The 15216-nt window shown below is 36.3% G+C and overlaps 1 protein-coding gene across 2 annotated transcripts in view; it reads left to right on the forward strand.

Moving 5' to 3' along the window:
- Positions 1-261: 261 nt before the first annotated feature.
- The window catches only part of si:dkey-71h2.2 (low density lipoprotein receptor adapter protein 1-B), a 72428-nt gene continuing 57473 nt past the window's right edge, over positions 262-15216 (forward strand). The window contains exon 1 of one of the 2 annotated variants that reach the window (XM_056445276.1): positions 262-490. In XM_056445276.1, coding sequence (XP_056301251.1) covers positions 406-490 — 85 coding nt within the window. In that variant the 5' untranslated portion in view covers positions 262-405. The remainder of the gene's footprint in view (positions 491-15216) is intronic. The other variant, XM_056445275.1, reaches the window with a different exon arrangement.

Genomic DNA, 15216 nt, shown 5'->3' on the forward strand with positions numbered 1-15216 from the left:
AAAAGTTGTTAACTTTTTTGTTTACATTGGTAACAAATCACCATTCACTAAATGACCCGAATAAATAATGAGACTGTTCATCTCATTTCTTCAGTCATGAGGAGAATCTCAGTCATTGAAGGGTTAATGTTATTTATACAGATCCAGGACAGTGTGTCAATCCTTGTGTCTCTCAGTCAGCGACGGGTTAATATTAGGATTACTGTACGTATCCGGGACTGTGGCTATAGGCTGCTCTTCTCTCTCAGTCAGTGAAGGGTTAATGTTACTGTACAGATCCAGAACTGTCTATAGGCTGCTCGTGTCCACTCGCTCGGTTACTCGCCGCATGCTACTCTACTTTCCTCATTCCCTCAGCGGGCACCAGAGAAGAGCTCGGCACCTGCTCTGCGGTCTCCTTCCAGCATGGATGCGCTGAAATCCGCTGGGAGAGCAATAATAAAAAGTCCAGGAGTTCCGCGGCACACATGGGGAACGTCCAAGCATGAAAGTGAGTTGCGTTTATTTCTGTTTACATTCACAGGTCTCCATCCTCACCGCTGTCCACACGATACCAGTACTGCTTTCTTTTACTCAAGAAACTATATGAATTTGTCTTTTGGCGTTAAAAATTAATGTTTGATCATGGCAGTGCTGCTTGCTTAATTTGCTGATGGTGATTTCATTTGGCTCTATAAAATATTGAATTGTCTTTACAGAGATTGGAAATAGTCATGCAATGGGTGTTTATTTTTTGCCTAACAACGCAAATAAATAAATATATAAAAACATAATCTTACTTAGATTTAAACATTTTCAATGCAAGATACATGTGAGAAACAAAATCTTAATATTAGGACTTGTGCTTAAATCGTTTACCAAAATTATGCTGTGTCCTATTCATTATTATTAATATATACTTAGCAAATAAAAAAATAAATTATATATTTTACATGATTTACAGAAAATGTTCTTTAACATTTTATTCAGTCTATCAATATTTTTGTAGCAAAAATATTGTAAAGCAGTTTAAGAACAGTAATCATTAGATGCGACATTAATAGACTATGTAAGGAGTGGATCACTAAAATATTAATTATTTAAAATAAAATATTTTTTTATAATACACTGCAAAAAAAGTATAATTTTAAATATAATAAAATGTAAAAAATAAAACTATTTCAAATAAGAATGTTCAATATCATAATATCATTAGTCATTATATAGGAATATATATATATTCATTTATTCATTTTCTTTTTGGCTTAGTCCCGTTATTAATCCGGGGTAGCCACAGCAGAATGAACCACCAACTTATCCAGCACATTTTTACGCAGCGGATGCCCTTCCAGCCGTAACCCATCTCTGGGAAACATCCACACACACGCATTCACCCTCATACACTACGGACAATTTAACCTACCCAATTCACCTGTACCGCATGTCTTTGGACTGTGGGAGAAACTGGAGCACCCGGAGGAAACCCACGCGAACGCAGGGAGAACATGCAAACTCTTAAAAGTATACATATATAGAAATAATATAAATACAGTATATAGAAATTAAAAAAATGAATTTATCTAACAAATATTGAACTCTTTTTTTTGTATAGGCAACAGTCTGATTATTGTAAAGACTGTTTTCCACTTCCTGCCATGCACTGTAAAACATTGCTGTTATAAAAACGGTCAGATTCTACAGTAAAAAATGTTTTTTCATTAAAATAGTAATATTCTGTTAAAAACTGTGCATTCTACATTTTTGTTTTCGAGAAAGTAACCAACAGCAGAAAACTGAGTTAACAGAGTTCAGATCCGACGTTTCAAGTCTGTGTTTGACTATTATGTACACTAGTTCACTAATATCGTTCACCTGACAGAGTTAACACAAATGAGTGAATTCAGACACTAATGAAGAACTGCTTTTAATACTCACAATCACTGAAGAAACAAGAAACAGCAATAAAGCTGGAAAGTCAATAGATATGCCTAATTCTGTTCTGATAAATGTTATGATAAAGGCCTGAATGACTGGCTTCATGGCATAGTCTTTTTTTATTTTATTAATGTTAAGTGGAAACAGATAGCTAATTCTCTTACAGCGTTAAGAAGCAACATACAAAAACAGTTCAGTTAATATAGTCACGCTCAGAGCTCATAAGTCAGACCTTAACAGTGGTAACAATTAAAATGTTTCATGCCGCAATGCATGCTGGGTGTGGCACAGTACAAATATCCCAGCATGCACTGGGGCATGAATAAATTATGTAATATAGCCTAATGGTATGGAGCTAGTTTAGTATCTAAAGTAATTTACGCAAAAGACACGATGTACACATGCGTAACCAAATTCACGTGTGTAAAACCAAATTCACGTGCATAAAATATTTATACATATTCACAAAAACAATTCACGTGCACAACATAAAAATACACATTCATAAAATACATTTCACAAATGCAAACACCATTAGCAAATGTATAGGAGTGCACAAAAAGTTCATCCTGAATGAGAATGTGCAAATCTTCTTTCACGTACGACTCCCCCTGGTTACGTGTGTGTGTATTTTTGAGACTGTCCTGGCAGAAGCAGACAAACTCGTAACTTTCCGCCAATCAGATAAGAGCTGTTCTTGATGTCACTCACTCTGCGCTCCTTTTGCGCAGACTGTTCCTCTCCAGCATAACGAACGGAGAAAGAGATGCGCAGACTTCAAGCTAGAACTATGTAATTTCTTGACTTTCACTGATTAAAAACTTAATTTAAATTATATCTAATGAAGGTAAACAGGTTGTTGTTGTGCTTTAGGTGCCTAATATGTAAAATATACCCTCTCATTCGGTAATAAATATATAAATAATCATTTTAAAGGATTCTTATGAGTTTATTCTGTTCTTGATTTAGCTAGAAACAAAAAAAAATGACAATGAAAATATGACAACATAAACTAAGTGTTTATTTGCTTATATCACAGGCTGTAGTAAACTTATTTATCTCCTGAGTTTACTTGAGTATTGTGCATCATGTAGTCCATGTATTTTTACAGTAACATACTGTAAAATAACAGTGCAACTGCAGCTGCCAGTATTTTACTGTTAATTTACAGAGCAACAGCAAGATGCTGTTGATTTAACAATAACTTGCTGGCAACCATGCTGCCAGTAACATTATTTTTTAACGGGACAATTTTTAACAGTGTGTGTATAAGGTACTCCAATTAGATGGAATAGATGTATCCACTGAAGGGTTCGAGGTTGACTGACTTTCTGAAATCCATTGAATCCTGGTCAGGCTCAGACAGACAGCTGGTCTCTCTGTACAAATAACATCACAGTGCCAACTTTCACACTTTCACTGACTCCGCATCACACTTCAACCGTTTATGCTTTAATGATTGAATGAGCTGGCCACTCATGTCAGCTTTTGTTTTGTCTGGACGGGAAATGCAGTGTGTCTTTGTGGAAAAGAGGCCAGTGGTTTTATGAAACATTAGCGGTGACAGCAGGGGCCCGAGGCTGGACACGCTGCTGTCATTCTGACGTGTCGGATATGAAGTTCATGAGGCTCTCTGGGGACAAAACATCCCCATTCCCACTTGAACTGGGAGCCAGGCGTACAGCTAGAGGAATACCCGGCTCTCTCTTGATGCTGAGAGAATGTATATTTACTGAAAGCCAAGAAAATTAGCATAATGAATTATTAAAATCAACAGTTGTGTCTTGGGATTTTACATATGCTCTCTGTGGATTAATTTTTAATGATCTGATTTGTTACGGCTGTCAGTCTTTCTAGAAATGCGTTGTGTTTTTAATACCGACTGTAAAAAGGGCTTAAGATGCATTTTGGTTGTTTCTTAAGTAGGGCTGTGCAATTTGAGGAAAATATCTAATTGTGTTTATTTGACAGTATTGCGATTTAGATTTGACTTGCGATATACTTTTGTGGTCAAGCTTCAGCTCAATAATCTGTATCGTAGCGTCTTCACTGCTAAAATGCAGTGAGTGCTAATTAAAAAAGGAACTGAGAAGATATTAACTTATTTAAGCATTTATTCAAATTTATTTTTCAATATTTTGAAATGAACACTCATTTTTCTCAAATTAGGGAGATAGTGTAGCTTACTACAAAAACAAAAAAATAATAATTCTAAAAATACAGAACATTCTGCAAACTAACATGGCTAAACCTTTGCTGTTGCTTGCTACTAAATTGAGTGTCACTGGCAATACTTTCAGTTGACTTTTAACAAGAAGCTCCTCATATATCTGCCTGGGGTGCTTTTTTAGGTGCTGGTTGTTGTATTTTCTGCGACAGCTCTCAAATTTCAGCTCTTTCAATGTCTGTGACTTTGAAACCAAAATGTTTTTCTTTGATATTAATTAGTCTATTAATGCTTCTGAAGTGACGGACGTCATCATCCCACTCATCTGAGCTTTCCTGTTTGTTTGTTTTTTTATTGTGGGTGTTCCGCATAGTTCAGTTGTGCAATTCTGATTGGGCAGAATGAAAGTGTGCTCACTCAATTGGCTAGTAAACTGTCACACACAGACGGCAGCCATGCATTTGCTCTGGGCGGGGGAAATTAAATAATACAAATTTATTTAAAATCGTAACCTTTTGCGATTAGCTAATCATAACATTTCAAATCTCGATTGCAATTCAATTTCGATTAATCGCACAGCTCTATTCTTAAGTTGACAAGAGAAACGTGTTGCTGTTTTTACCTGTAAAAAAAATTGACAAAAAATTACTTTTTAATTACTAAGAGTGAACTGTATGCCACTGTTTTTAATTTTTGAAGGGTCATGTGACATTGAATACTGAAGTATTGATGCTGAATATTTAGCTTTGTCATCACACACATAAATTACATTTGAAAACATGAAAATTAGAAAAACTTTACATTACAATATTGTTTCACAATAATAAAGTTTTTTTAAGCCTCAGCTCATTTGCAAACATGCCTCAATCTACATTATTTTGAAATGCAAAATACGTTACCCAAGCTACATTTTGTAGCACGTGTTAGATGATATAGCCACTAGAAGGCAATTTCTACATTTCTGCAAATCTGAAACAGGTTGCTTAGGAAACATAGGCTGCATCTTAAATAGCATACTTCCATACTATATAGTACACTAAAAATGGTATGCGAGACCAATACTATGTCCAAATTTATAGAATTCGGAAAACCGTATGCGCGAAGTACCTGGATGACCTACTACTTCCGCTGAGATTCTGAAGTATGCATCTGATGGACGCTACACAATCCGATGATATCTCATGAATGGGAGTGAAGCGACACAACTGACGCAGGAAGGTCACTTGATGATGACAAAACGGTGGATGTAGTATGTCCAAGTTTGATTCATACAACTCACATTCAAACTATGTGGAACGTACTTTTCTAACAGTTGAGTAAGACATTTAAATTCAAATGCAGAACCTACTGAGTTGTAGGCGATTTCGGACGCAGCCGTTGTCTTGTACGTTTCACATACATGTCAATGTAATGAGCAAACTGAGAAAACTGATCATTACAGTCAAATATACTGTATGTTGAAGTGTTTTGCTATTTCACACAAATGTAGGCCAAAGCATTTACAGTTAAAGTCAGAATTATTAGCCCCCTTGTTTATTTTTTCGGCAATTTCTGTTTAACGAAGAGAAGATTTTTTTTAACACATTTCTAAACAAAATGGTTTTAATAACTCATTTCTAATAATTGATTTATTTTATCTTTGTCATGATGACAGTAAATTCTTTACAGCTTAAAGTAACATTTAAAGGCTTAACTAGGTTAATTAGGTTAACCAGGCAGGTTAGTGTAATTAGGCAAGTTATTGTATAACAATGATTTGTTCTATATTTTATAAAAAATATATAGCTTTAAGGGGCTAATAATTTTGACCTTAAAATGGTTTTAAAAAAAATAAAAACTGCTTTTATGCTAGCCGAAATAAAACAAATAAGACTTTCTCCAGAAGAAAAAATATTATCAGATATACTGTGAAAATTTCCTTGATCTGTTAAACATCATTTGGAAAAGAAAAAAAAAATGCTCAAATAATTGCAGCCTGGGTGACTAAAAAAACATTTTCCAAAAACAATCAAACTTTTACTGACCCCAAACTTTAAATAGTAGTATGTACATACAAAATATATTCTATTTAAAAAATACATGAATCACAAAACCACATTCCATCCCAAATGATGCACTTTACACTATGTAGCTACTGTTTAACGACAGCTTTGCCTGTTGTAACACCACACTTCATTTTTTTCAGTTTATCTTTAAGAATTTAAAGTGCACTTTTACGCTTTGGAATTTTCAGTGTGAACACAATTCTTATACCAAGGAACTGCATAAAATAGTGTATAATTATTCAAATTCAGACGCACAAATTTTTAGACTTGCCACACTCATAGCATGCAGTTTTGAAAAGTTATTAACTTTGAAGTTTCCTTACAAAACAACAGTGAAATTAATGGAGTACTTTCAACTCAAAGGGGAGCAGAATACAGTACAGCACACAAACAAGTGAATAATGAAGTGTTTTTGTGCTGGTCTGATGAATATTCATGGGAGTGCGGTGGTGATGTTTCTCAAGTGTGCATTTGACTCAATGAAGGTCACTGGGGTTTTCACTGGAGCTCATTAAAAACAAAACTTCATATTTAATGTTGCCATATAGAGAAAGTTCACTCTCAAATATCACAATTGAGCTTCTGCCATTTCCTTACAGAGCTGGTGTGTGTGAATTCGTGCACATGGAGAGAAGTCACTATCAATTCTCACTGTGTCAGTAAAATAACATTGACAGTTCTAAAGGTCACATTGGTTGCTGCAAGTGTTAGACACCCTTCTCATGCAATGTAACATTCCCTGGTTGCTAAATAACATGTTGGATGATAAGCAACAAAATCTCTACTGACCACATAAAGAAAACTATTTAGTGAAAACAATACAATGGCTGTTAATACTTTACTTATTTGATCGTAAATCAATATGTCAGACCCTATGAGTTGAAAGGTAAAGTTGTGTCAATGCGTGATGAAGTGAAGCAAGCATTCTGGATTTTTCATGAATCGATTACAGGAAGGATGTCAGCAAGTTTATCATGCTGTGTCCACAAGCTGTGTGAAGGACAGGGAAGTGAACACTGACAATGTGACAGCAGAGAACTGGCCTCTGTGGGTCATTTCCAATTATCAGAAGTGGGTAATGTGACCCTTCACACAAACTAAGAGCATCTCCTGTAGATCATTTGCTTTGATCAGAATTAAAAATGCTTCAATTTTGTTCTAGAGGTTGTTCTCAGGTGGGTGGAGAGACCACCATGTATCCAAAATTGTGTACTGTCTTCATGGCTGTCAGAAAAGCATGTTAATTGGTGTCAATATGAATTATTAGCCCCCCCTCATGAAATGTTTTTTTTTTTTTCAAATATTGAAAAAGTGATGTTTAAATAATGCAAATTTTTCACTGTATGTCCTATTATGTTTTCATTCATTCATTGATTCATTCATTTTCTTTTCGGCTTAGTTCCTTTATTAATCTGGGGTCACCACAGCGGAGTGAACCGCCAACTTATCCAGCATATGTTTTACGCAGCGGATGCCCTTCCAGCTGCAACTCATCACTGGGAAACCCATACACACTCAGTCACACTCTTAAACAATGGACAATTTTAGTGCACCCAGTTCACCTGTACCGCATGTCTTTGGACTTGTGGTGGAAACCGGAGCACTCAGAAGAAGCCCACGCGAACGTGGGGAGAACATGCAAACTCCACAAAGAAATGGCTCGAACCAGCGACCTTCTTACTGCGGGGCGACAGCACTACCTACTGCGCCACCGTGTCGCCAGCCGATTATATTTTTATTCATGAAAAAGTTTTATTTCTTTTAGTTTGGCTAAAAAAACTGTTAAGGTCGATATTACAGTATTAGCCTCTAAAAGATTCCCCCCTCTGATTGGCTACAGAAAATAAACAATAGTATCTGGCTGCAGACTTGCACAAGAATTTCAACAATTTCAAGAATTCAAATTTCATAGAAGGGCTAATTTTATCTTCTGCAGTATATCTTACATGTTTGTCATTTTCTCTTGATGCACCTGAGTCTGTTGTGTTGCTTTAGCTCCATTCATAAATATTTTTTGTGCTTGTCATGGGATAGTAAAGTGTCCTTTGGATGCTTGCTTCAGAATCTCAGTAGAATAATAGGTAATGAGAATAATCTGTTTTATTTCTTCTTCTCAGACTAATTTTAGGTCTATTTTTTTGCATACTATATAATAGGGCAGGACGCTATGTCATATGCACCACATCTTATTCATGCTCATGGAATCATGGAACAATTGTTTTGATCCACATCTAAGCACAATTGGCTCAACGTTTGGCTCAATGAATTGAGTTAAGGGAGTGTTTTTGCAGAACTTGGGTTAGACTACGCTGTTAACAACTTCCTGTAGAGATGTCTTTACTGTAAAATAAACAGTAATTTTCACAATGCAAATTTAAAATATGGTAACATACTGTGTAACTGTCCTACAGTAAAATACAATTCAGATTACAGTTAAATACTGGGTAATTTACAAAAATCGTTGACAGTGTAAGATCATGAAATAGCAACTGATGTGTTGTTTCTCCAAAAACAAAAACCATACTGTAAAAAAAGAATTGTGTTTCTGTTTATTTTTAGTTGTCACCAACAGTCCTAAAAAGTACTTTAAAAAGTGATTGAAAGTCCTAGGAAGTACTTTAAAATGTACAGTTTTGTTCAGTATGTGACATAATTTCAACAGAAACATGAAGACAGGGTGGGACAGAGTATCTCCTCCCCTTATTAAAAAACAGCCATAAGCATTTCATTTTTACCACAGTTCTTCCAGTGAAAGTTGATGAGCTCAAGTACAACAAAAGAAAAGTAAATGAGAAGCATTTTGAAGGAGCGGGGCATGTCAGATACATTTGAGAGAGCATTTGACTAGTCAGAAGATTTGATGAGAAAATTTAAGCGGAAGTGACACACTGCAAGCTTTGGATGTTTATATTTTCTAAATGCTACATTTGTCAGTGTATTGGAGCACACTAGTTCATAAGGAATAATAATAGTAATAATAATAATTCCTTACATTTATACAGTACTTTCTGGACACTCAAAGCGTTTTACACAATGAGGGCGCCAGACCACACACCACGCACCAGCCGATTGGTGAAGAGAAGACAGAGTAATGAAGACAGTTATGATATGGGGATGGTTAGGAGGCCATGATAGACAGAGACCAGGGGGCAAATTTGGCCAGGGTTAAACCCCTACTCTTTTTCGAAGAACATTCTGAGATTTTTAACGACCACAGAGAGTCATGACCTCAGTTTAACGTTTCATCCGAAAAATGGCTCTCACTGAGCAGTAGAGTCCCCATCAATATACTGGGGCATTAGGACACACAGAGACTGCAGGTTGAGCAGTAACCTAGCTTTCCCATGTGGTCTCCCATCCAGGTACTGACAGGGCACAACACTGTTTAGCTTCAGTGGGCGACCATGTGAGAGTTGCAGAGAGCTAACTGCCGGCAAAGTTAAACTTAAGACTAACATACTGAAACTAACATCTAAAAAACTTTATTTTAATTTAACAGAATCTTTAAGTTCACCTTATGGGTTACCTTTATGTTCAATCTGACATGTTCTAAACATCTGTATACAGTGTTTTGTGTTACCCATGTTACAGTATGCGGTCTATTAAAATGTTAAATTAATATTCATTTTCTTTTCAGCTTAGTCCCTTTATTAATCTGGGTTCGCCTCAGCGGAATGAACCACCCATATTTCATGCAGCGGATGCCCTTCCAGCTGCAACCCATCACTAGGAAACATCCATACACACTCATACACTACGGACAATTTAGCTAACCCAATTTACCTGTACCGCATGTCTTTTGACTTGTGGGGGAAACTGGAGCACCCGGAGGAAACCCACACGAACACAGGGAGAACATGCAAACTCCACACAAAAATGCCAACTGACCAAGCCAGGGCTCGAACCAGCAACCTTCTTGCTGTGCTACCCACTGCGCCACTGCACAGCCAGTAAATTGATATTGTTTTTAAAAGTTAGTTTTGGCCTATTATGATAGGACAATAAACATTGACAGGATGTGACGTTTGAGAGAGAGGAGTCGTGGTATCAAGAAAGGTTTGCAAAGGTCAATATTTAATAATGGCTGCAAAAATAGCCACTGGAGTACTCTTCTGATTAAATCCTGTTGCTAGAAATCGGAGGATTGTTGATGCAAAGAATTATTTTACAATGTATTATTTACATTATAAAGCAATTCAATTCAATAATACAAACTGATATAAGGTTGTTTCAAATAACTTGCTTTTCATACCTCTATTTAGCTGACATGTATTGCTGACATTTCACACAGATATTGATTTTCTTCTTGCTGAATGCGTGGCTGTTGGCTGGAATAAGTATGAATTTGTTTGATTTATTTATGATGGTAGTTTCAAGCCAGTTTCAAGAGCATCTATTATCTTCAAGGTTAGCTGATAAGCAGTTGTTTCCTCTGTGAATTCTTGTTTCTTGTGGTATAAAGAGAGTATTTTGTGAGCTCTCACTCTGCACTCGAGGTGGTTGTTGGTGTTTTCAGACGGGAGCTTATGTTATAAAGAAAGCTTTGTAGTCTTTTTCCGCAACAATAAGCACCAGCGTTCATGCAAATGGGGTGAAATATACTCACACACAACCATTTTTCTAAATCAAGCACACACAATACTGTGTAAAAAGACCCTATTAGGTTTTATGAGGATGTCCTGCTGCTCATTTCTGAGTGTGTCCAGTTTTATGAAGACTGAGACCATCATTTCTCTCCTTTAATTGGGACTCAGTTCTGACCCAGAAGGCACAATAAGCAAAGAGAGAGAGAGAGAAAGAGAGAGAGACTCCTTTATTACTTCTGGCTTCAGTGACTCCTAGACATTGTTATTGTGATCACTTTCAAACAATGTGACATCCGTGTGCAACAGCCTGTCTGCCTTTAGTCATGTTTATGCACAGGCCGCTCAGGTTTCTTAAAAAATACACTAGACCTTGTGCCCTGGGTGGCAAAATCAAGCCATAGCCTGTGAATAAGGGCCTGAATAAAGAAACAGATGTTCATAATGTATCTTTTTAATTAGCATAAATTAGCCGCCTGCTCAATTTACTTAATTAAAATTCAAATAATGCAAGTTTTTGAATCTAATTTAATTGTGTGCACTTTTCACTAATCCATTTGCATTAGGAGTTTATGTGGAGTTGATATAGTGTTGAATTTATGGGTGTTAAAGACTGAAGAATAGTTTCTGTCCAGCAGAATGCTAAATGGGTCAAATGCTTACTGACCCTGACATCATTCTGAACCAGTCATTGATGCACATGGGTATCTTAAGCAGATTCTGTGCTACATTACAGTATTATTGTACAGTGCATCCGGAAAGTACTCATAGCACTTCACTTATTCCACATTTTTTAATGTTACAGCCTTATTCCAAAATGGATTAAATTCATTTATTTCCTCAAAATTCTACCCGCAATCCCCCATAATGACAATGTGAAAAAAAGATTTTTTGAAACTGTTGCAAATTTAATTAAAATAAAAAACCTGAAACATCACATGTACATAAGTATTCACAGCCTTTGCTTAAGAATTTGTTGATGCACCTTTGGCAGCAATTACAGCCTCAAGTCTGTTTGAATATGATGCCACATGCTTGGCACACCTGTCTTGGAATTTTTGCCCTTACCTCTTTGCAGTACCTCTCAAGCTAACCTCTCAGGTTGGATTGGAAGTGACAGTGTACAGTCATTTTCAGATCTCTCCAGAGATGTTCAATAGCATTTAGGTCTGGGCTCTGGCTGGGTCACTCAAGGACATTCAACGAGTTGTTGTGTAGCCACTCAATTGATATTTTGGCAGTGTGCTTTGGGTCATTGTCCTGCTGGAAGATGAACCGTCACCCCCAGTCTGAGGTCAAGAGCACCCTGAAGCAGGTTTTCATTCAGGATGTCTCTGTACATTGCTGCATTCATCTTTCCCTCTATCCTGACTAGTCTTCCAGTTCCTGCTGCTGAAAAACATCCCCACAGCATGATGCTGCCACCACCATGCTTTACTGTAGCGATGGTATTAGCGTGGTGATGAGCGGTGCCTGGTTTTCTTCAAACGTAGCACCTGGCATTCACTTCGAAGAGTTCAATTTTAGTCTGATCAGACCAGAGAATTGTGTTTCTTATGGTCGGAGAGTGCTTCAGATGCCTTTTAGCAAATTCCAGGCAGGGAGCGGCTTCCATCTGGCCACTTTACCGTACAGACCTGATTGGTGGATTGCTGCACAGATGGTTGTCCTTCAAGGTTCTCCTCTCTCCACAGAAAAACGCTGGAGCTCAGACAGAGTGAACATCGGGTTATTGATCACCTCCCTGACTAAGGCCCTTCTACCCCGATCACTCAGCTTAGATGGCCGGCCAGCTCTAGGAAGAGTCCTGGTTGTTCCAAACATCTTCTACTTACGGATGATGGAGGCCACTGTGCTCATTGGAACTTTCAGAGCAGCAGAAATGTTTCTATAACCTTTCCCAGCCTTGTGCCTTGAGACAATCCTATCTTGGAGGTCTACAAACAATTCCTTTGTCTTGGTTTATGCTTTGACATGCACTATCAACCCTGGGACCTTATATAGACAGGTGTATTCCTTTATAAATCATGTCCAATCAACTGAATTTACCACAGGTGAACTCCAATTCAGCTGCTGAAACATCTCAAGAATGATCAGTGGAAACAGAATGTACCTGAGCTCAATTTAGAGCTTCACGGCAAAGGCTGTGAATACTTCTGTACATGTAATTTTTCAGGTTTTTTTATTTTAATGAATTTGCAACAATAAAAAAAAAATCTTTTTTTCACATTGTCATTATGGGGTATTGTGGAATTTTGAGTAAATAAATAAATTTAATCCATTTTGGAATTAGGCTGTAACAAAAAAAATTGGAAAAAGTGAAGCACTATTTATACTTTCGGGATGCACTGTAAGATTTTATTCGGTGGATGCCAATTCAGCTGCATAAATCATATATATATATATATATATATATATATATATATATATATATATATATATATATAGATAGATAGATAGATAGATAGTAGACCCTGGTTGAGCGGTTTACAGAGATACTGTAACCCGCTTTTGGAGAACATGCACCTTTGTTTACATGCACAGTCAAAGCAGAGTCTTACACTATTGCTAAATGGCAGTCAAATTTCATAGTTTTTATTTTTATTTTTGATTTACTACAACTACTTGACTATTTAAATATAAGGTCAAGAAACCCCATCTTCAGTATTTGGAACCTCTTATTTCCACTTCTGAGTTGAATTCAACCAATGTCTCTGGATGTGAATATGGATGTCAGTTTGAAAAGCTGTGCGCTGTCTGTGTTGTTTTCAAGTGCTTTAAAGTGAATATTACATTTTGACAGTTTCTTTTGAATTTTTTTTTTTCCTGGATCAAATATAAATGCATTCAGTTTGAACTGCCAGCTCTCACACATGTCGGCAAAGAGAAATTTAGCCATGTCTTATTTTTAAACCAAACAACCACCCCTGTCCCCTGTTTCTGTTTTCCCCTCTTCTTTTGATTTGTTTGCTTGTTATGTATCTTGCAAATCACTAACAAATAAGAGTAAAATCCCTTCAGACCTCAGAATAGGTTTCTCTCTATCTTGATCCTTCAGTCTTTGTCATTATTTTTCCTTAGTGTCTGCATGGATGGAGGCTCCCTGTGGTTTGTTCTCTGCAGGTTATGAATAAAAGAGGAGAAAGGGATTTTAGAGAGAATAACTGAAGCACAATATATGTTTGGCCACAATTAAGACTCCATGCACAAAACCAAACAAGAATTAAATTCTACCTACAATAAATCTCCACATGTGTACAATTAGATGTAATGCCAAGTTAAATCTATTTTTGACTTTTCCATTTTCGTTTGGTAGTGTATATATATGAAGAGTGGGCGACGCAGTGGCGCGGTAGGTAGTGCTGTCGCCTCACAACAAGAAGGTCGCTGGTTCGAGCCTTGGTTGGGTCGGTTGGCGTTTCTGTGTGGAGTTTGCATGTTCTCCCTGCATTCGCATGGTTTCCGGTTTCCCCCATAGTCCACAGACATGCAATACAGGTGAATTGGGTTGGCTAAAATGTCCGTAGCGTATGAGTGTGTATGGATCCCAGAGATGGGTTGCAGCTGGAGGGGCATCTGCTGCGTAAAATATGTGCTGGATAAGTTGGCGGTTCATTCCGCTCTGGCGACCCCAGATTAATAAAGGGACTAAGCTGAAAAGAAAATGAATGAATGAATTTTTGAAGAGTTTAGATGCAAAAACCCCTAAATGAGCATTTTTATCAGGCTCCTATGTGTAGATTCAGTAATTTTACTTATATGTCAAAAAATAAGTTATTTCCAAAATCTTTAAAGTAAAATAAATCAACATAAACAAAGGAGGCTGAGTAAAATCTAAATGTTTGACTGAAATTTTAGATGGCACTTAGAGGTTTTTGCATCTGAACTCTTCATATATATATATTTATATATAGGATAGTATATTTACAGTACACAGTATATATGCAGTATACAGCAAAACTAAAATGAAAACTAATCTATACTATACTTTTATATATATACTTTTTTTCTGATTTTGACCAGTGGAGCATATAATGCATATATATTTATGCTTTTGAGGACTGTAGGACAAATTAATTAAAATTACGAAATTATAATTATACATATGGTATGTTTTTTCTTTTTTGTTTCTTTTTTAAGAAAATGAGTGTTAGTGTTTTTTGATTTAAAGGAAAAATGGACAGAGTAAAAAATGAGTGTAGGTAATGTGAAGTGTAGAAAGTGAAAAAGATTAATATTAAATCAATAAAACAAAAAATATATTGGAATAACTAATTGTCACTTTATAAATCTAACAGTAACTTTGAAATAAAACTAGCGTATATTATATCTTTATAATTATAGTATTATATCATGAGCTTGGCTTTAAGCATAGAAGTACAGTGGGGAAAATAAGTATTGAATATGTCATGTTTTTCCTGGGAATAATATTTCTAAAGGTTAAAAAGTAATTATTAATTAATTTAAAAAGCTTAAAAATTAATTATGTGTAATAACAATGTAATGA

The sequence above is a fragment of the Danio aesculapii genome, chromosome 20 (genome assembly GCF_903798145.1).
Source record: "Danio aesculapii chromosome 20, fDanAes4.1, whole genome shotgun sequence".
Lineage (NCBI taxonomy): Eukaryota > Metazoa > Chordata > Actinopteri > Cypriniformes > Danionidae > Danio > Danio aesculapii.